The sequence below is a fragment of the Marmota marmota genome, unplaced genomic scaffold (assembly GCF_001458135.2).
Source record: "Marmota marmota marmota unplaced genomic scaffold, marMar, whole genome shotgun sequence".
Taxonomy (NCBI): Eukaryota; Metazoa; Chordata; class Mammalia; order Rodentia; family Sciuridae; genus Marmota; species Marmota marmota.
This window is the reverse complement of record NW_026000142.1, coordinates 18,870,350-18,885,064: the sequence shown is the minus strand read 5'-3', so window position 1 is coordinate 18,885,064 and position 14,715 is coordinate 18,870,350. Positions and strand designations below refer to the sequence as shown.

Here is a 14,715-nt window from a genome sequence, read left to right as displayed (position 1 = left end):
TAAGTGCAAAGAAAAGAAAAGAAAGAAATGCAGATTTCTATCAATAGTTAATTTTTGAGAAGAATATCAGGTCCAGTCAATGAACAAAACAATTAGCATAAAAAAAGAGATTCAAGACATTTAACATCCAAATGAGAAAGGAAGAAGTAAAACTATCTTTATTTATAGTGACTTTTTGTCTTTTTAACAAATGATGAGGCAGTTGCATTTTCATATGTAAGAAACTAGTAGGATATGATCAACCCCCATAGAAAACAACCCCCACGCATCATTTGTTAAAAAGACAAACACATTGCAGGTGTATATAAACAACTAACTTTTGTGTGGGGGTTGATCATATCCATGTGTAAGAAGTAGATCCTTACTGTACATCATACACAAAATTTAATTCAAAGTAGATCGAAGTCTTGTGAATAAGTAGAAGATACAGGAATGAACCTTAATGAACTTAGATTTGGCAGTGGATTCTGAAATGTGACAAAAAATGCATAAGAAACAAAAGAAGAAATAAATTTCTTTTCATCAGAAGTTTAAAATGTTATGTATTAAGAGATTTTATCACAGAAGTAAAAGAGCAGTTTCTAGAATGGGAGAAATATCTAATGAGGATTTGCTGTCCAGAATATATAAAGAAATTCTAGAGATGATCTTCAAATGACCAAGAACTGCATGAAAAATATGAATACTATTGTTGATTTTTAGAATAAGAAAAATTAAAACCAAAGTGAAATACCATTTCACACCCACTAGGATGGTTGTAATAAAAAAGTCACAGAAGTTCTGATGTTCATAAAAATCTGAAGAAATTGGAACCTTTATATACTTTGCTTGTAGAAATGTAATATGGTGCAGCCACAGTAGAAAATTGGTTGGCATTTTCTCAAAAAGCTAAACAGAATTAGTGTATGACCAGCAATCTTAGATCTAGGTGTATAACCAAAAGACTAAAAACAGGTAATGAAACTCACTTGTAGCCAGTTTTCATTGTAGCATTATTTACCTCAGTCAGCAATGGTGGAAACCGTTTACATGTCCATCAACAGATGAATGGATAAGCAAAGTGTGTATGTATATATTGTAGAATATTAGCCATAAAGATGAACGAACTTCTGATATACACTACAGTGAGTTTAAACATTGAAAACATTAAAGTAGGTGAAATAAGCTAGATAAAAAGTGACAACTATTGTTTGATTCTAGTTAATAAGTAGAAAGAACATATTCATAGAGACTTTAGGGAAATTAAGGAAAAGTAGAGATCATCAGGGCCTGAAAGAAGGTTAAAATGGGGAATTACTGCTTGACAGTTGAAAAGTTTGTGTTTGCCATCTTGAAAAGTTTTGGAAATAGAGGTGATGATTGCATAACTTTGTATTTTTAATTAATTCTACTGAGTTGAATCCTTAAGAATAGAAGTGGCAAGTTTTACATTGTTTATATTTTGCCTAATAATGCAAACCTGCTATACAATATTTGGACAGTATAGATAGGTAATTGAAAATGAGAATCTAAGTGACTAAGTTCCCTAGACCAGCATCATCTAAACTATTGCAATGATAGAAAGATGTTCTACATCCACATTGTTGATATGGTAACTACTACTTACATGTGGCTAATGAGCACTTGAAATGTGGCTAGTGTGGCTGAGGAATAATGTTTTAAATTTTATTTAGTTTAAATAGTTACATATAGCTGGTTGATACTGTATTGAACAGCACATCTCTAAACAGCACATCTCTAAGTTTAATCTGAGTTTAACTTGTGAAGTGGTGCTGTTTTTGCAAAACCTGACTTTAAAGTCTAGATTAAAGATCCATTTCAAAAAAACTTTGGGTTTTGTTTTGTTTTGTTTGTTTTCCATGTAAAAGAGTGTTGTGGATATATTGCTAAAGTGAAGTTTTAATCTATTTTTGCCAAAGCTCTTCTAAAGAGGCAGTAAATCAGTTAATTTTTTCCTAATTTCTGTTTTAAACAAACAAAAGGAGAATCAGTAATAGTAATATTTTTTCCTTGTGCAAATCTCTTATTAAACCAGTGATTTCTTAAAATCTTTCTTTGGGATTGAGGTAGTCAGGTAGGTGTTGTACAGTTTATGTCTTAAAACTCATGGATAGGTCATCAGATCATTTCTTCCAGGATGAAAACTAATTTTAGATGCAGGTTTAAAGATTCTCTTTGAGATAAAGTTTTAATGTACTTGGTGTGATAGAGAAGTTCTAGAGACAAATCTACTAAATAAGAAGTGTTATATAGCAGTCTTTTATCAGGGAAGGGGACTAGAAAATTAAATAGAAAAAAAAAAAAACATGCCCATATACAGTTATTCTTACTCAAGCCATTTAGGCTAAGAATTAATAGCTCTAAGCAAGTTACTGTAAAATTGTCTTTTATGATGAGGCACTTTGTTTATGGGTAGCTCTGGTCAGTCCCTGTTGTCATTACTATTATTATTGCTACCTTTGAGGTGTGGATTTTTATCAGTTTAATTAATTAATATTTGAGATGACTGTTTTGAGTTATTAAGAATTCAGTGTGGGCTGAGGACACAGCTCAGTTGGTAGAGTGCTTGCCTCTCATACACAAAGCTCTGTGTTCAATCCCCAGCACTACCAAAAAAAAAAAAAATCAGCATGTAAGAAGACTTGAGATATCGTTTGTTGAAGAAAGGTATTCAGAAATGATGGAATTAGAAAGACAGGGAGAGAGAATATGAATGAAAGTTAGAATGTGAGTAGGTGAAAAATGTCATTGGATTTGGATGGGGTAGAGCTTGCATTGAATCTGTATAATGCTTTTTGTAGTATGGCCATTTTTACAATATTAATTCTTCCTATACAAGAATATCCTTTACGTCTTCTAGGATCTTCTTTAGTTCCTTTCTTCAATATTCTATATTTTTCATTGTAGAAATCTTTAACCACTTTAATTAAATTTATTCCTCATGCTTTTGTTTAGGTTATTGTGAATGAGATAATTTTCATTCTTTCTTCCTCAGTAGATTTATTATTGGAGTATAGGAAAATGATTGATTTACTTATGTTTATCTTGTATCTTGTTACTGTGCTGAATTTATCAGCTGTAGAAGTCTTCTGGTTGAGTTTTTGGGTCTTCTAAAGGAAGGATCATGTCATTAGCAAACATAATTTGGCTTCTTTTCGTATTTGTATTCCTTTTCTTTTCTTGCCTGATTGTTCTGATAGTTTGAAGAACTGTCTTGAATAGGAGTGGTGAGAGTGGGCATCCTTGTCTTGTTCCTGATTTTAGAGGAAATGCTTTCAGTTTTTTCTCTGTTAAATATATGTAGACCTTGGATTTATTGTATGTAGCCTTTACAGTGTGGGAGAAAGTTTCTTTTATTCTTAGTTTCTCTAACATTTTTAACATGAATGGGTGCTACATTTGTCCAATACTTTTTCAGATTATATTGAGATGATTTTTGTTTTTGACTCTATGTGATAGATTATTTTTATTGATTTTTGTATGTTGAACCAACAATACATCCCTGGAATGAAACCTAAGGCTCAATTATGTTGTACTGTCTTCCTCATGTGTTTTTAAATGTGGTTTGTCAATATTTTATTATGAATTTTTTCAACTATATTCATCAATGATGTTGGTCTGAATTTTTTCGGAATGAATTTGTCAAGTGTCCCCCTTCCCTTTGTATTTCATGAATAATTTGTGGAAAAATAAGTCAACCAGAATAGCCAAAGCAATACTGAGAAAGGAGGAACGATGCCAGAGGCATCACCACATCACCATACCAGATCTCAGATTATAGTAACCAAAACAGCATGATATTGGCATCAAAATAGACAGGAAGACCAATGAGACTTAAAACAAAACAAAACAAAAACAACAAAACAAAACAAAAAAACAGATACAAATCCACATAGATACAGCCATCTGGTACTCAATGGAGGAGCCAAAAACTGTTGGAAAAAAAGGTAGCCTTTTTGACAAATGGTGCTAGCAAAATTGGATGCCTTATATGTAGAAAAATGGAACTGGATCTCTTTCATCCTGTTCAAAAGTCAACTCAAAGTGGGTAAGAGTCCTAAAAATTACACTAGAAACTTTGTAACTGCTACAAGAAAACACATGCTCAACACTTCAACATTATCCCTGCAAGTACCAACTTTCTTAACAAGACCCTTAATGCTCAAGAAATAAAATCAAGAGTCAATAAGTGGGATTGCAACAAATTAAAAAGCTTCTGCACAGCAAAAGAAAGAAAAGCATGAAGAGAAAAACCTATGAAATGGACGAAGATTTTTAGATGGTCCTCTAACAGGGAGTTAGTAACCAGAATATATAAAGAACTCAAAACACTTAACATCAAAAATAAATAAATAAATAGGCAAAAGAACTAAACAAACAGAAGAAATATGGGTAGCCAACAAACTTATGAAAAATGTTCAACATCCCTAATAATCAGAGAAGTGCAAATTAAAATTATACCAGGATTTCATCTCATTTCAGTCAGATGGGCAGTTATATCAAGAATACAAATAATAATAAATGTTGTCAAAGATGTGGGGGGAAAGAAGGTATACTTCTATATTGTTGGTGGAACCACAGATTAGTCCAACTACTCTGGAAAGCAGTATGGAGATTCCTCAAAAAACTAGGAACCACCATATAACCCAGCTACCCCACTCCTCAGTATTTATTCAAAAGAACGAAAATCAGCATATTGTGGTGATAACAGGCACATCATTGTTTATAGCAGAGAAACTCACCATAGCCAAGTTATGGAACTAACTCAGATACCCATCAGCAGATGAATGGATAAAGAAAATGTTTATCTACACAATGGAGTTTTACTCAGTCTTAAAGAAAAATGAAATTATGTCATTTGCTGGTAAATAGATGAAACTGGAGAATATCATGCTAAATGAAATAAGCAAGACCCACAATGTCAAGGGTCAAATGTTTTCTCTTATATGTGGAAGGTAGACAAAAATAAGGGAAATAAAAGGGTGGGGGAAATCCCATGAAAATAGAAGCAATATCAGTGGAGCAGAGGAAAGGTAATTGAGAAGGATGGATGAGGGTCAGGAAAAGAGAGGAACAGTGGAATAAAATTAACCAAATTGTGCTGTGTGCATATATGCATACAGGTGAATTTAACTTATTATGTATATCTGTAAAGCACTAATTTAAAACAACTGCAACTAGAAAAAAATAGAAGGAAGACCAGTAGAATAGAGTATGGGGAATAGAAGAAGGGAGGAGGGAAAAGGGATTACAGGGTCTGGAAGTGGAACAAATGCTACCCATGTTTTGAAAATTGATTTATTTTCACTTAGTTATACTTAGGTATCCTATAGAAGCATTTCAAAAATAAACGCATAGTAGTGTATAATACTTGGAATCTTCTGTTTATATTTCTAATATGTTTTAATTTTTATTCTCTTTAAGCAGCTTACATTTATTTTTTTATTTAAAAAGCATTATATAAAAATTACAGTGATTTTTTTTTTTTAGAACATGTACTTATGTGTCTACGTGATAAACACTATATTAGGTATTGAATGTATTTTACCTGACACATGAAAAATGTTTTTTGCTTTTAAAATAAATTTTATATAGGTGTTTATGAAAATATAATAGGATTATGACAGCTAATTAATATTTCTGAGATAACATGATGTTAAAGATGGTAAGTTAGTGTTTTCTCCCTCTTTAAATATGGTAAAACTTAGGTCACAGTTTAAACTCTTTCTGGACTTACAGTTCATGAGTGCTGATCATCTGGACATGGTTAATTTAGAGACAATAGTATCATCATTAAAAAAAAAATTGCAATGCAAAGTTAAAACTTTTTGCACAAAGAAATTAACTTTTCTAACTTTGTTCTTATGTCTGCCTTGTCAATTATTTGTCTTCATAAGGTTAATTCCATATTTGAGTAAAACTCAATTCCTAAAACTCTAAAACTAATTTTAACAAGATTTTAATCCTTGCTTTGCTAAATTAAAGAAATATACATGTCCTAATTGAACCTCTTGTTTTAGCTTTCATTTTTTAAAGTAAGTTTTAATATTTGATATGGGTAGACTTATCCAAAGTGTTAAGTTTTTTAAAAAATATTTTATTACAAAACTGTCAAATTATGGACATTTATGTATAGATAGATTTTCTATCCTTGTTTTGAAAAGTGGAGGTAGAGTAGTGTCTGTCATGGAGGTCAAGAGATCTGGGTTCCTGTCTTAGTCTATAACTAATTATCTATAAGTGACTTTAGGCCATTCTTAATATGCTTTCTGGCCCTTGTTTTATTATCTGAAAGATGAAGGTGTTTGATGATCTTTGAGGTTCTTATCAATTCTAAAATGCAAAATATTAAGATTCTATGAAGTAAGCTTTGTACAATTTATGTAAGATTTATGAAGCTGTACAATGCGTGTATCTGAGTTTGCGAGTATTCATATCTATGTAGTTGTTCAAATACATGAATATTTTTTATGTTTTATGTTAGATGTTGGAGATAATTAGTGAATAAGATAGTCATGGGCCTTTCATTCATGGAACATGATGTGGAGTGGAGAAAAGTGGAGTTAGCCAACTATTAAGATCACTTCATACAGACATGATTCATAGTAAGAACATTAAGTAACAAATTGAGAAGAGCTATAGAAAAATGACTACAGGGTACTTAGAGAGTGACTCAGTATGAGAATAACATGCAGAGGTCCTGAGTGAGCATCTGGAATGTTTAAAGAATACTAGAAGGCAGAATATCAGATTGAGTCAACTAGTATACGACTGGTGAGGGAGATGGTTACGGGATCATATAGTAATTATAGACCATTGTAGGATTTGGGGTTTTAAGGCTAATGTTACATAATTGTCTGTGGTGTATTACACAATCCAATAGCTGGTAATTCTCAAAAAATATACTTTTTTTATGTTAGTGAAACATTTTCTGTCTAATCACTATACGGTTAATACCATCAGGTCCCTGGTTTCTTGCTGAACCCTGTATTAACATTGTTTAAAATAATAAGATAACCTAATAAGATCTGCAAGGTCAGCATAGAAAAATTACTTGATGCTTGTTAAAATCAGATATGTATTTTTCTTGTTAGACTATCAGTTATTTTATATATTCTGTGCCCTTTTTCTGCTCATGAAATTTAACAGCCTGAGAATTTTTAATTTATTATCTATTAAAAATTAGCAAATTAACTCTTTAGTCTTACAATTTATTTTTTTCATTATTTATAAAATATCTGCAATCAAACCCATGTAGATAAAATCTTGCATGTTTGATACAGTGTGTTACCCCTGTATAAATGGAAAAAAATTATGTTTAACTTTTCTAGACCAATATGGCTGTTAGTTTCTGTACAATGCCATCTCAACACAGTAAATTGGGATACTTTTTCCAAAGTTGACAGTATAGCTAAAGTTTCCAAAAATTCAATATTTTTATATATATATGTATATATATATATATATATATATATGTATATATATATATATATATATATATATACACATATACATATATATGTATATATATATACATATATATATGTATATATATATATACATATCTTATATATATGTGTATATATATATATATATATATAATATGTATTTTTTCTTTTTCTTTTTTTTCTTATCTTTTATTTTAAAACAAATGCTTTGTTTCAAATTCATTTATAATATGTTTTATATATATATATACATAATACAACAACAGCTTATCCAGGTTCTTCAGTCATATCAACATAATTATAGAGACATCCATCACACTCCATTAAAGGTGGGGGAGGTATAAAAACAAAAAGAAAACAAAACTGGAGAAAACTGCAAAGTTCTGGTAGTGTTGTGATACCTGGCACCATTTTTTTTCTTATTAGCTTCTCAGACATGACCTGAAAAGAAAACATTCTGGAGTAACATTATTAAAAACAGCTCTGTTAAAGCATAGTCACTACTGCATATCATAAGGCAAATACAAGAGGTTTTACATTCACAGAGTATGATACTGTACTGTCCTATATCTATAATACTAGAGGATACAATTAAAAAGGCAATTATTTGAGACTTGATTCTACTTTTCCAGCAAAGGGTCCAAAGGATGGTATGACACAGCTCTGTAAAGAAGTGTACTTCTTTAGGATTTCCTTTTATTGGTAGCACAATTCTAAATACTCGCACTCTTCATGAACATCAGCTGAAAACTGTTTAAAAAAAAAAAAAGCCAGGAAAAAAAACAAAAAGCAAAACAAAACAACCATTGGATTCATACAATGGTGACCAAGTGGAGGCAAGCAAGACTCAACCTAACTAGCGTTTTACCAAATCTGTCATGTTTGAATGGTGAGCGCTCCATGGAAGAAAGGAGATGCCAAGTAGTGCTCCAGAAATTCAGAACACAACCAAAACACAGCATCATTGCAAACAGAGGCAGTTGCAAACACTGCTCATTCAGTTATGCCCAAGGATACTGATTTCAATATTGAATCATCTGCTCACTCATTCAGGAAGAAGGGGAGATCAGTTTCTACAGTACTTTGTGTTCAACTCAATCATCATGTTATAAAAATAGCAGGTTGCCATAATAAAAAATAAGGCTCCTCTCTCCAGCACCAGTTATTACAGTTTACCTTTTTGTTGTTCATCTATTAATTTGCTTATTTCACCACTGATTGCTTTCTTCATTAAGTGACATGAACATATTAAGACCTATTTGTTAATGTACAAATGAGTTGTCTGATAGAATTTTTAAAGGACTTTTTTAAAAAGCAGTTTTAAGTTCACAGCAAAAATAGGAGAAAATTACAGAGATTTTCTTTTTACATCCTCCCTACACACATGTAGGCTTTCCTCCACTATTAGCATCCCCCTCTACAGTGAGATAGTCATTAAAATTGATGAACCTACTTTCACATATCATCACCTGGTCTGTAGTTTACATGAGGGTTCACTTTTGGGTTTGGGCAAATATATATTCACATATATTTACCATTTATAGTATGTACAGAGGATTTTCACTGCTGAAAAATCTTCTGTACTCTGCCTTGGCATCCTTCCCTTCTCCTAATCCCAGGCTACTGATCATTTTATCTTTATTGTTTTCATAGTTTTACATTTTTCATGATGTTATATAGACTCACACAGTATGTAGGCTCTTTTTTTTTTTTGCCTGTTGATTGTTAATTTTTGAAGAACATTTCTTTAAGTTAAGAACATGTATACTGTTTACATTCTTATTTTTTTTTTCCCCACCCCGAGACTGGTTTGCAGTAAACATTCCATTCCTCTTGGGTAAACCAAACAGGGAATTGTTCAGTGACATGGAATCACTCTATCTAAGGCACAGTGAAGGATGGAGCAGTCATGAAAAGGAAATGACTTCTCTAGTTTTCAATTACACTGATTGTATATTTATTTACTTATTAATAGCTTGTGCACAGGCATCAGTAAGCCTGGTCAAATTTAGTAGCATGGTATTCTTCTCAAGCTGGTCTCCTAACACTTTTTCAGCAGATTGAGATAACTGCTCTTGTGTATCAGTATGTCCTCTTGGCACCAAACTAAGTAATTCCTCTTCTTTTTTGAATGACCTCAGTATGGACCTCTCAGAAGTTTAGAAGTTAGAGCACTACACATTAAATCTCATTTTCAATTAAATCTACTGAATATAAAAACTAATATTTTATATTAAATATTCATCTTTCTTATTTTCTATGTATTTGAATAAATATAAAAATATATGAATTCATGGAAACTAGATCTGAAGAGCCATTTTTTTCTCCTTTGTTTGATGTGTACTTCAATTTTACCACTGTTAATTCATATAATATCTTTGTTGACTACTGTGAATAGAAACCTGTCAGTGACTCATGGGATGTACACGTGGATAAGACATTATTTTTAGTGTTATAGAGCTTAATGGGTTGGGTGGGGTTGTGGCTCAGTGGTAGAGCATTTGCCTGGCATGTGTGAGGCCCTGGGTTCGATCCTCAGCACCACATAAAACCAAACATAAATAAATAAATAAAATAAAGGTATTAAAAAAAAGAGCTTAATGGGCTTTAACATGGCACTAGAGGTGTTAAGTTTACACTTTGGAAGTAACTGAGTACAAAGAATGTTTAAATGTTCTATGGGAGAAATCAGAGGAAGATTTTTTTTTTTTTTTTTCCCTTCTGGGAAAGGTGTAATTTAAGATAGTCCTTATCAGGAAGAAGCATTTATAACTCAGACTTTGAAGAACAGATAAAGTTATATATACACAAATGGGGAAATGTTTATTATTCATGGGAGCTTAGAATAAGCAAAGAATAGATATGGAAAAGTGTTAGATTTATAAGAGAATGAATGAAAATATTGAAGGAAATATTTATTGGATGAAAATAAATGGAAGTAGGCTCAGATGAGATGACATCACTGAGGGCCTTCAAAGCAATTTATGTGTGTGTGTGTGTGTGCATGCTCTGTACATATTCACATATAAATCTGTGCTTATAATAAACTTTACTTTTTAAAAAAAGTTTGATGACTTCCATGTTGACAAGTATATGCTCAGGGAAGAATTATAACTTCTTACTGAATCATGTGTAGCTAATATTGACATAAATTGAGAAATTTTTAATGAATGCTAGCTCACAGCTTTTAGTCATTTATTCATAAAATATTTTCTGTATTATGAAAGACATTTATAAAGTTTTATGCTGAAAATTTGAGACAAAAATGTCCATCTTTGCCCTATCTTTTGCTTTTTGGTGAATTTTTTTTCCTCATACTGTTTATTTTTGAAAATGTTTTTAAGTCAAACAAAGAATAACATAAGATACTGGTGTGTGTGTGTGTGTGTGTGTGTGTGTGTGTGTGTGAGAGAGAGAGAGAGAGAGAGAGAGAGAGAGAGAGATACCATGTTTATTTGAATAAACAACTTTGAATCTTTAACCAAAATCTTAAGTTTTCATTTAAATGAGAATTTATTGGTCTGAGGTCAGTTGTAAACACAAATCAAATAAGACGTAACCCTTTGTCTTCCAGGGGCTTAGAACCTAGTTTATGAAACTGAATAGAAAATTCTGGAGGCTAATACCATGCCCTTGTATATATAAAGCAAAATGTAGTTATGTAGACTTTCATTTGATGGAGATTAAAACTATTGATGGAAGATGACCTAAAGTCCAAGAATTTTTATACATCTTAAGATTTGTTATTAAAATTAGAAGAATAAGAAAACAAAATATGTACAATGGACAAGACAGAACTCAGTTTATGTTTCAGTATCTGAAAAATATTCAGATAGAAATAAATGGAGAATGACACAAATAAATGGAGAATGGCTTCTTCTTACTTTTATAAACATAAGTTTAATATATCTCTTCTTAGTTATAACTGGAAATTTCCTAGTTTTATATCATGTTCTGGATTTATATACATATGTAATTTGTAATATAGAGTTTTTACACTAAAGACATGCTTTTTTCAATGTAGTCTCTCAGCTCTGAAATTTTATTCTTAATACTGCTAACCCATTTGTTATCTTGTTTTTAATTATACAGCTTATTTATATAAGCTGAGATAAACAATGATTTTTAAGTCCCACTAAAAAAAAATCTTCTATGTGATTTTGTTAGTGTTTTCCTGGGCCATGAAGTGGGACATTATTCTTTTCTATGGTTGTAGAAGTTCAGGGTCAAAGGTCTAAAACATATATTCAATAAGCATGAAATCAATTTAGGTTAAACAGTTTTCCATTTTATAGAAGTAATTCCTGTTTTTAAATAATGATTTGTATAACATTCAGGGTTATAGATATTTCATAATTAAATAACAAACTTTTTTTCCTATGTAGGACACCATTGCATTGGCTAGATTTATTGTTTTGTCAGCATCTACAAGCAGAGACACTAAATGTTGCATATTTTTGAAAGCATTTGAAAACTTCAAATCAATTGTTTATGTAAGTATGCAACTTTTATTTTCTAACCATATATATTGTAGCTTCACTGAGCTGAAGTAATGGGATGGAGATGTTATTCTTGGAAATCAGTAGATAAATTTAGTTTGACTGAATTGTTTTAGTGGTATAGAAAGCTCATATTTCAGTTCTGAAGTTTCAGTGATTGAATCTGCTGAAACAAACAGGTTAATAGAAGGAAAAAATGTACAAATTTTTTAATGTGAATGTATTTACAGGAGCCATACAAAATAAGACATGTAAGCTGTTTGAGACTTAAAGACCTCTATTGGAGAGAGGGAGGGAGGAGAGCTATCTGCAATTTTAGGGGAGTATAAAAGGATTTTTATGGAGGGAGAATGTCTGGAAAGGAGTCAGTGAATTAATACAAATATATTTTGGGTTCTTAATGTAATATTTGTTTTTCAATCTCTTCCTCTATGATTTGAGTTTAATCTTCCATGGCTAATGAAATTACAATACCAAGATCTGAAGGTAATTATGTTCTTTTTTGGGAGGTCTAGTCTTTGAGTAAATAAGGAAACTAACTTCAGAGAAAACTCTTCCAAGCATTTGCTGTTCCTTACCAAATATCTTTGGTAAGATGATATTTTAGTTATTTTAGAACACATAACACCTACTACATCCACATGTACATGCACAGATACACACACGCATATTTATATCTACTTTTTAGTCGATCTGTTTTATATTTTGATTTTGAATTAGTCTACCTTACAGTCTGATTTTGAAATAGTCTCTCAGCTTGAGGTCCAAAGTTGTATATTTTGGAGTGTCATTTTCTGATCCACAACAATTGACTATTTCAAGTTTAAAAAAAACCAAAATGTTTAGAATGACTCTGAAAAAGGAAGGTCTTGTATGGATACAGTCATGCATTTCTTAATGATGGTCATATGTTCTGAGAAATGCATTATTAGGTGATTTTATGGTTGTATAAACATCCTAGAATGTACTTTTCACAAGCTCAGATGGCTGCTATGTCACAAGGCTGTGTTACATGACCATCATCATATATGCAGTCCATTGTTGACTTGTTGACTTAAATATCCTGATCAATATATTATTGCTTTTAAAATGAAACTTAGAAAACTGCATAGACATTCAAGACCTCACCCTCTTCTTTGTAATTATCCCATTAGGTACTTTTGATAGTTGACCTGATTTCATTTTAAATTAATTAGGTAAAACATTTTCTCCCGGGTTAGTCTTTGTGACAATGACTTCTTACTCTTGACCTCCTTTCTCCTTCACATGCTGGAAAACTACTTCTTTGGTCAAAATCATATATTGCCCAAGTCATACAACTATTTGATTGTTTTCTCCTAGTGTGCACAAAGGCAACTCAAGGGCTATGGGTGGCCTTATTTGATATTATAATAAATAAATTAGGTTGAATATGGGTTAGATTTACAGGTAAAGTGATCTCTACTACATTTCCTTTATTTTATTTTTCCGTAAAGTCCAGGGTTCTGTGCAGAAGTTTTGAACACTAATTCTGATTTTCCACTCCTTTGGATTGAGAATTGTATGCTCTTTTATATTTTTTCCTGAGGACTAAATACTGATATACTTCAAATTTGAGTTTTTTAATGAAAATTTAATACATTTTACTCTTTCTTTTTTGTAGTACCAGGGACTGAACCCAGGGGTGCTTAGCTACTGAGCCACATTCCCAGGCTTTAATTTTTTTTTTTTTTTTAATTTTGAGACAGGGCCTTGTTAAGTTGCTTAAGGCCTCACTAAGTTGCTAAGGATGTTTTTGAACTAGTGATCCCACTGCCTTAGCCTCCTGTGCTGCTGGGTATATAGGCATGAGCCACCTTGCCCAGCACATTTTATTCTTAATATATAATCTATAACTTCTTGTCATTTTAGTGAGTTTGAATATTATACTGTTAAGTATTAATTTTACCACAGTTTAATGTCTGTGATGACACTAGAGATAGTTTGCATACAACTAAACCCTCTCTCTTTTTTCAGGTTTATGTCAAATCTGTGAGAGATTTTTCTACAGAACCAATGTCTTTGGTAAGATGATATTTTAGTTATTTTAGAATACATAATACCTACTACATCCACATAGACATGCACAGAGATACACACACATATTTATATCTGCTTTTTAGTCCATCTACTTTATATTTTGATTTTGAATTAGTCTACCTTACTGTCTTGATTTTGAAATAGTATCAAAAAATGCAGTCCTTTTTTTTTTATATCTGATAGCATTCTATTTGTTAACATATTTACTTAGTAATTAATATCTGCTTATTCTATTATCTGGATATCTACTGATACTTTGTATAAGGTATACATACACAAGAAAATTTAATTTAAAAAGATTTTTACTATATGAAGACAATGAGATTTTTGATAATTTTAATTACAGGAAGAATCATTTTTTGTTTTTCATCAAGTTATGTATGAACAGATTATTATGTGCTGAATTATGATTTGATAAATTATATAATTTTAAGTAAAGAATTTCTTTATATTTGTGATACATTTTGCTTTTTCTTTTTATACCATATTTTCACTCTTATAAAATTTTGTTATAGCAGTAGGAAGGTTCCCATTTTGACAGGTAGGCTATTTATGGCTGAGTGAAACTGGAAAGATAATATATTGTTAAAATTTAATTTAACATTTATGATATGCCTATATTTTTAAACCTTCAGTTAATAGAGAATAATAAAGCTTCAGGCAAATAGAGAATAGAGACTTTTTTCCTAAAAAAAAAAAAAAAAAAAAAA

At 31.2% G+C, this 14,715-nt stretch overlaps 1 protein-coding gene across 6 annotated transcripts in view; it reads left to right on the top strand.

Annotated features, from left to right (window-relative positions):
- Positions 1 to 14,715, top strand: part of Pot1 (protection of telomeres 1) — a 107,555-nt gene that overhangs the window by 16,315 nt on the left and 76,525 nt on the right. For all 6 annotated transcript variants that reach the window (XM_015488292.2, XM_048786063.1, XM_048786059.1 and 3 more), the window contains 2 exons: positions 11,834 to 11,941; positions 13,943 to 13,990. In XM_015488292.2, the coding sequence (XP_015343778.1) occupies positions 13,982 to 13,990 (9 nt within the window). In that variant the 5' untranslated portion in view covers positions 11,834 to 11,941; positions 13,943 to 13,981. The remainder of the gene's footprint in view (positions 1 to 11,833; positions 11,942 to 13,942; positions 13,991 to 14,715) is intronic.